At 41.5% G+C, this 8,132-nt stretch overlaps 1 protein-coding gene across 1 annotated transcript; it reads left to right on the top strand.

The window, feature by feature from the left end:
- The first annotated feature begins 119 nt into the window (after window positions 1-119).
- On the top strand, window positions 120-3,996 carry LOC101967843 (claudin domain-containing protein 1). Its single transcript, XM_021721531.3, is given in 3 exon segments — window positions 120-3,046; window positions 3,049-3,264; window positions 3,267-3,996. Coding segments are annotated over 3 exon segments (609 nt in total). The 5' UTR covers window positions 120-2,679; the 3' UTR covers window positions 3,293-3,996.
- Window positions 3,997-8,132: the final 4,136 nt, after the last annotated feature.

The following is an 8,132-nucleotide window of genomic DNA, read 5'->3' as shown; positions in this document are numbered from 1 at the left end:
ATGTTTTTCCAGGATCCAAAATTGCCCTTCTCTGTGGGTCTGTGGTCAAGTTGGCTGCTGGGTTCATTCATCCCTTCCGGGGATGAGCCGTCACCTACCCCCTTGCAGCTGGGAAGGACCCTGTGGCTTCACTGTGGGCAGATAACTGCCATCACCGTTGGCCCTTCTCCAGGCATAGGAAGATAAGTGATGCCTCTCTCTTCTCCACTGTGGCATGAAAATCTCATCCCATTTTTAGTGAGAGTCTAGAGTAGAATGCAGAGCTGTGAGGAGGGGTGAGGGCTCATCTCAGGAACCCCCTGTTGGGAGCTCAAAAATTCTAAAATTTCTGTGAGCTCTCTAGAAGACTCCACGGAGGTGGGAGAGCAGGTAACTAGGCCCAGTGAGAAATCAGTCCCTTTGCATGTGCATCTCTACTTCCCTGTGGTTTGGTGGGTCATGGGTCTATTCACACACACACTGCCCCCTTACCTTGACAGGTCAAATTGTGCCAGGGGTCAGAGACATAACCTAACAACTGTGTGAGTCTATACCAGGTTACTTTCTTCATGGCAAATATTATCAAAAAAAAGTGGCCATGGTTTCTGCAGCCACTAATGTTACCTGCTGGAAATGCAGTTGTAGCATTCAGCAATGCAGGGGAAACCAATGGGCCAGGTTCTGTTTTCCAAGGCATGGTGGGGAGGACCTCCACTGCCCCTCTGACTTCACTGCTGCTACTCATATGTTGATTCTGCACCTGGTCCACTTTACCTATGGTACTCAAGCTGTGGTGACAGAATGGAATTGGTGAGTGTCAGGGAACATGGAAATTAGGATTGAGGTGAGGAAAGGAAAGTGGGGGGTGGCAAGTGCTTGCTGATTTGGTACTTACCCTTTGTCTTAGTTTGTTTTCTGTTGCAATAACAAAATGCTTGTGACTGGGAACTTTATTTTTTAAGAGATTTGTTTAGCTCACAGTTCTGTAGGTTCAAGAGCTAGGTGCTGGCTTCTGCTTGGCTCTGGCGAGGGCCTCATGGTAACTGAGATCATAGCATTGGGAGCATGCATATAAGTGCCAAGTGGAGTATGGAGGTACCATATTCCCTTATAACAGCCCATTCTTACGGGAATTAACCCAGTTCCATGAGACCTGTATTAATCTTTTCCAAGGGTGGTGCCCTCAAGACCTGATTGCCTCTTAAAAGCTTCCCCCATCTCAGCATCTCCACACGAGGACTAAGCCTTTGTGGCAAACAGAAATCTTTGGGGACAAATCAGTCAAACAATAGCATCCTTCTCCCTCCTCTGTATAACACTTGGTATTTTCTGAAGAATTAAGACAAGGGTCTTGGAACAAGGACTTGAACATGGGGCATGATCAGTTTACATGATGATTCTGAGAACTTGGGGAGACAAAAGGCTGGGACAATGACATAAACTCCTGGGTACAATAAACTGTCACCCCCTGTAGTAGCATAGTATATTTTTCTCTACTCTCGTGTTCCTGTCAACAGATCTGTCATCAAGACTGAAGAAAACAGAAGATGACTATTTGCATAAGATGGAATTATTACTAGAGGAATAACTGAAACAAACCCTCTAGCTTTGCCTGTCCCTAGTCAACTTAAAAATCACTAATTTAGGAGGTCACACAGCTGCGTGGATACATTATTGGTTTCCTAGTAGCTTTAATGTAGATGACACCTCTGATGTGGGTTATAATGATAAAGGTGGCCTAGGTTACTTTTCAGGGACCTGTGGGCCACTTCTGTTGAAAACACTGACTTCATTGGGCCTGCAGGAGGTGTCTGATAGGTGACTGGGATGGAATGAAAAGGCTGGTTATCTCTGTCTTCATACTAATCTCTGCTCCCTTTGCTGCCTTAGCACTTGGGTCAATTCCACTCAGCTCTGCTTGTAGACATACTGATTGGTGGTGGGAGCTGCTATGTGTTTTCTTCTACTCTGCCACCCTGGTATTTTTCCACCAGCTGCAGCAGCACAAGCAGCAAAGGTCCTTCTCTGCTATTCTAAGACCCAGATCAAGCCACAAGGCCAGGACATTTGCACAGATGATGGTGGCAGCTTCAAGAGTAGCTCAGCCAATCCTGGGACAACTCTACTGTTACTACCTGGTGTCTGAATCTGATACAAAAATGTAACTGGAACCATGCTCTGGGCAGGTGGGAAATTACCAGACCCTAGCCCCCCCCCCCAGCATATCAATTAAAATCTCCCATCTCCCTTTGTTAGGGAAGCTGTCTGGTTCTTCCATCATGCTGTTTCCCTTCAGCGGAAGTCCTACTTATTCCACAATTAAAGCCCTGCCTGCAAATCCTCCCCAAATTTGGCTCAATTTTGTTTCCACCGTTTCTGAATCAAAAGTTCCCATCTTGGATTATGAAGAGGGTGAGCTCTGGGGGAAGTGCCTCAGAGGAGGTGCCGGGAGAGTAGGGTGCTGTGTTCTGAGCTGAAGGTGAAGCTGGTGGAGTAAGAAGACACAGGTGGGCAGTCTGAATGCCAGAGTGGATATCTGTTTCACTAAAGCATTTATAATTAATTCCTTGTGTGCTGAGCCTCATTTCCACCACCTACATGGCAGCCTCAGTTGGCACAGACTTCGGGTATGACTATTGATTTCCAGTTCAATTGATTCAAGTGATTTGAATAAAAGCCTCTGGGAAGACTTCATTAGTGATGAGGCAGATGAAAAGACTTATAATGATGCACTTTTCTGATATAATGGCACAGTATGGAGACAGTGTATCACCATACCCCCAAACACACATTGGTATGCTCCACCAGAAAGGACAGCCATTTGATAAGGTGACAAAATTTGATAAGGTGACAAAATTTGATAAGGTGACAAAATGCATGCATTTTATACTAAATGAGCAGTTCATGGAGAAATTTTGTTGATCCCGAAAACATAATAGTGGAATTGATCTACTTGGGAACTATTTTTGGCAGTGCCAGTTCCTTTTTCCTTTTGGTAGTCTAGGTTTGATGTGCTTTGGGGCTTGGATTGGACTTTGTGCTTGTATCTGCCGAAGCTCGTATCCCCCCATGCCAAGGGCATTCTCCATCTCCTGGCAGGTCTGAGTACACTGGGCTTAGGAAGTTGTTTGGTTGCTGGCCTACTCCAGCACAATCTAGAGCTACCTAAGGATGTGTCTGGTGAATCGGGATGGTCCTTATACCTGGCTTGTGTTTCCACTCCCTTACAGTTCACGGCTTCTCTTCTATTCATCTGGGCTGTTCACACAAACTGGAAAGAGTACACTTAATGAAGACATATCCGGTGGCGTGAATAGGATGCTGCATGCTTTACATTTACCATTTTTAATATTTTTGATATTAATGTTTTCCCTTGCCTCCCTCCTAAATGTTTTCATTTTTTTTGATATACCATTTTATCCTGAACATCCATTTTATTTATACACACACACATACCACTTAATTACATTAAATACCACTAAAATTTATGTAGTTTCCTCAGAGTGATTCCATTTCTCAAACTAATCTAGGTTCAAAGTCTAGACAGAAAGAAATAGAGATTTGACACAAATTTGTGACAGAAAATTGGTTGTGGGAAATTGACCCAGACTAAGTTCTGCTTATGTCTATTAGACTTTCCACTAAAAGCGCAGTAACCATTGTACCATCAACAAATTTCTTTGGTAAACCTCTTATTGTTAGAATTTCATGTTCACTTTGATGTTGTAGATAGCCAATCAGCCAGGCATATTAGTGCTATTTTCAAAAACTCCCTATAAATGGAATATTATCTAAGATCCTTTTTTTTTTTTGGTAAACTTTGGCACATAGCTTCACCTGATGTGAAATATGGCAGCTATTTATGTCTATACCATGTCCATCATCTACAAGAAAAGAAGTGAAAAATACAGTATTTACTTGAAATTTTAACTTTGTAACTAGAAAAGTCTAATTCAGCCAGATAAACTGGCTAATCTTATTTTATTGTATTGCTTAAAAATAAAAAACAACAAATTCCTTTATAGGATTTTCTTTCCTTTCTTTTTTTTTTTTACATATTTTTTAGTTGTTGATGGACCTTTATTTTATTTATTTAAAAACTGTGTGTGGTGCTGAGAATCGAACTCAGTGCTTCACGTATGCTAGGCAGGCATTCTACCACCAAGCCACAACCCGAGCCCATCTTCGTAGGATTTTCAGTGCCACCCAAACATTTGTAATTTTCCCTTTTCTTTTCCACATCAGGCTTGTTAAAAAGAGTGCTTTCTTTTTAACATTGTTAGGATCACAGGGCAAGAAATTTCCTAACTGCTTTCTATTTATTCCAGCTAAGGACCATAAGAAAGATTCTACCATAAAGACCTGACAGAGCTGGGAATTCTACCACAAGATCCAAAGCTAGGTTGGGGTTGTGGCTCAGCGGTAGAGCATTTGCTTAGTAAGTGTGAGGTACTGGGCTCGATCCTCAGCACCATATTAAAACTAAATAAATAAAATAAAGATATTATTACTACAACTAAAAAGATATTCAAAAAAAGATTTAAAGCTGTGGCTATCAAACTCCAGCTATAGTCTTTATTTCTTGTGGTGAAATGACATGCCTTTTTCTTGCTTAAATCCCTTCCTGGTGTATATCATCATTATTTAATGGCTTATAATTCACTTTCAATAAATATCTATAAACACTGAACTTTAAAAAAATCTTATTTATTCAATTACTGTAGCATTGACAGATTTAAAAAATAAAGTAACTTAGTCATTTCTTCCCATGTCTTAAATCTTTTTTAAAAAATAAAAATGAGAAGAGACTCAGAAAAAAAAAAAGTGTTCATCTCTGGCAACAATTCCACTGCAGAGAGGGTCACAGAGCTACCACCGGTAGCCACAGCCTAATGTCCACACAGCCTTGCAAAGGGTCTGGCTAGGGGGAAGGAGAGGCCCAGGGCTGGTGGTAGCTGAGCGGAAAAGTTTGTAACCATCCAGGGATCAAGGTGCTCTTCTTTCCTTTCCCTGGGATAAGGACCAGGGGACCATAACAGTACTAAATTATGAAGGTGAATGTCAGTGGTCCCATCTGCTACAGACCTATGACAGTAAGAGACCCGTAAGCAATAAGTGTCCTACTCTGAGAGGCTTTTTGGTACTTTCTGGGTTACTTTACTTTGGTTGTCTATTAAATGGCCTCACTCAGAATTTGACTACATATCAGGGGAAAAAAACAATCACCTAAAAATGCTTCTCCATTTTTTATGAAAGACACTGGGACACTGGGTGGGGGGTGATTTGTACCTTAATTTTACGAATGTTTTTCATTTTTAAATTTTCTATAATTGCTATGATTTGGATCTGAAATGTCCTCCAAAAGTTCATGTGTTGCAGAGTTGGTCTCCAGTGTAGTAGTGTTGAGAGTTGGGGCTTTTGGAAGGTGATTGGATCGTGAGAGCTCTGATCTCATGGCTTAATGGGCTGTTGAGAAGCGGTGGGCACTTTAGAAGGTGAGGCTTAGTGGGAGGATGTAGGCCCATGGGGGCGAGCCCTTGAAGGCTCTCTCTAGTCCCTGGCTCTTTCCTGTCTCTATTTGCTTCCTGGCCACCATGAGTTGAGCAGCTTTGCTCTACCGTGGATCCCTGCCATGATGTGCTGCCTCACTACAGGACCAGAAACAATGAAGTCAAATGACTATGGACTGAAATCTCTGAAATTATGAGCCCAAATAAACCTTTCCTCTTTCAACCTTTTCTCTCAGGCATTTTGTCACGGTGACACAAAGTTGAGTAACAATTTGTATTCATGTATAATCCGAAAAATGTTATTTTGAAACTCCGCAGGAAAATAAGCCTTTCTGATATGTTTAAATATTATGGAATTTAGGGGGGTCTGTTCTTTCCCCATAAGTCATTAAATTTATATGCAAAGATGTTTTCTTGTTCTTATCACTCCTATCCTTTTGTCCCTCTCTTTGACTTTATGTCATTTCAGTTGACTCTTTGTTGAAGTGACTAAGCCCCAGCAATCAGTACAAGCACAGTTCTTGGCTGGACCACACTCTGAGCTCAGATGAATGGCTGTCACATGGTAGCCAAAGCCAGGATGTGAGATGCCTGGTTTTGGATACACTCATGTAAAATAAAGTACTTGGACTTGGGATTGTTCTTCCCTTAGTTATAGTACATAGTCTGGGAAAGGAGAATGGCATCTTGGGTTGAGGCCAAGTATATTCCACCTACCCTGGGGCTCATCTTTCATTCTCCCCCTCCCTCGGTTCACATCTTGGGGCAAAGGGCAAAACTGTAATCAGGTGGAACATGGGTTCAGATTTCCACATGGATACTGAATGTGGCACTCAAGGCACAAATTATCCCAATTCAATCTTACAGGTATATTTTGGATCTGGACTATCCTCCAAGTTCTGTGGTTTAAAAGCTTGGTTTCAAAATAGTGGTGTTTATTGGGAGGGTGGAACATTTAAGAGGTTAAGCCTAGCTGGAGGAAATTAGGTCATGAGGGCTAACTTTGGAGGAGCTATTGGAATGCTGGCCCCTTCCTATCTCTCTCTGCTCAACAGTCACAATGAGTGAACAGCTTCCTCCATCAGCTCCTGACATGATATAATGCCTAAAAGCAGGTCCATCAACCATGGATGGAAATTTCTGAAACTAAGCCAAAATAAACCTTTTCTCTTTGTAAGCTGATCATCTCAGATAGTTTGCCACAGTAATGGCAAGATGATTAAACACAAATGGTTAGCACAGCTTTGACCCCCAATCCCTAGTCCCACTTATTGATGAGTTTATTTTTCTTGTTTTAGTCAAGCCAAATGCAAACCCCTTCACATATATGAATTTCATTTTGATAGCAACCTTTTGACATAGACATCATTGTATTTTATCTACAGACAAAAGTTTTAATACATTTTCTTCTCATCTTTTGAAAAACATTCCCAGACTCACTCACTCTCTCTCTCTCTCTCTCTCTCTCTCTCTCTCTCTATCTATCTATCTATCTATATATATATATATATATCCATTCTTCTCATAGTTATTTAGATATTATTTTAGAATGTCAAGGGAAAGTATGTTACTCATTTTCTTAAAATTCACAATCATAAAATTATGCATGTAATGAGTACCTGGAAAAGCTTTCAGTGAGATACGGTTTCTAAAGGAATGTGGTAATAAGAGAAATGGACAGGTGGAGTTGGCCACTCCTTTTATCTTCATTCCTTGGGAGAAGATCTGAAGAGAGTGACTTTGGTTGTGAAGAAAAGAACTCATAAAACATCTGAAGAAAGCCACCTGTGCAGGGACATGCAACACATCCTACATAGTCCCCCGGCTTGTTGCTATGGGGTGGCCCTCTATTGTATCCTTGGAGTCCTCAAATTTCCAAAATGTCTCCATTGAGTCCTCCAAGTTCTTCCTTTGGGATTGCTAAACAGGATGCTTCCGGTGTTTTCAGCCCTTCAGTGGAACAAGGGACAGAAAACACGCACTTAAAGAAAAGGGTAAACAAAAGAGAATAGTTTGGATTCATTCTTCTGTCATTTGGAGACTTTCTGGAAGGAAGGTCAGTCATTGGTGGCAGTAATCCTGTCTATTCATGCTGTTTGGATTGGCCACATGCACAAATCCAACTCGATTTACAGCCACATTGAAAACAATGTCTCTAAGGAAAACTTACCATTTCTTAATAAAAACAAAACCCAGAATTTCCTAAGTAAGCCCTTAAAATAAGCACTTTCTTGGTCAAAGGCAGGCTGGAATTTAGCTCTTGTGGTTCTCTCAGGATGGAAACTGCCCCTCCCCGCCCCATCCCTCTGGCTCTAGTTTCTGCACATGGTGGTGTCTGCTGCAGCTGCAGGGCATTCTGGGAAGCAGATGTGCCCTCTCCTAGAGGGAAGATGAATGGTGAAAGTAAGTGTACAGGTCATGGAACATATCCTTTTTGGAAATAAACATTTCCTTTCTCATGCTTAGAGGAAACAGAAAAGCTAAGCACACAGAGAAATCAGATTAGAGAATCATGTGCACATTTTCCTGAAAATACAGAATTTATTTATTTAGGGTCTGAAACCTCCATTACACCTACATACATCTACATATGACTTGCTGCCTGTGTAGTGTGTCCAAACAGGACACCTAAAAATAAAGTGG

This window comes from Ictidomys tridecemlineatus, chromosome 8 (assembly GCF_052094955.1).
Source record: "Ictidomys tridecemlineatus isolate mIctTri1 chromosome 8, mIctTri1.hap1, whole genome shotgun sequence".
In the NCBI taxonomy this organism is placed as follows: Eukaryota; Metazoa; Chordata; class Mammalia; order Rodentia; family Sciuridae; genus Ictidomys; species Ictidomys tridecemlineatus.
This window is presented reverse-complemented; position numbering and strand designations above follow the sequence as displayed.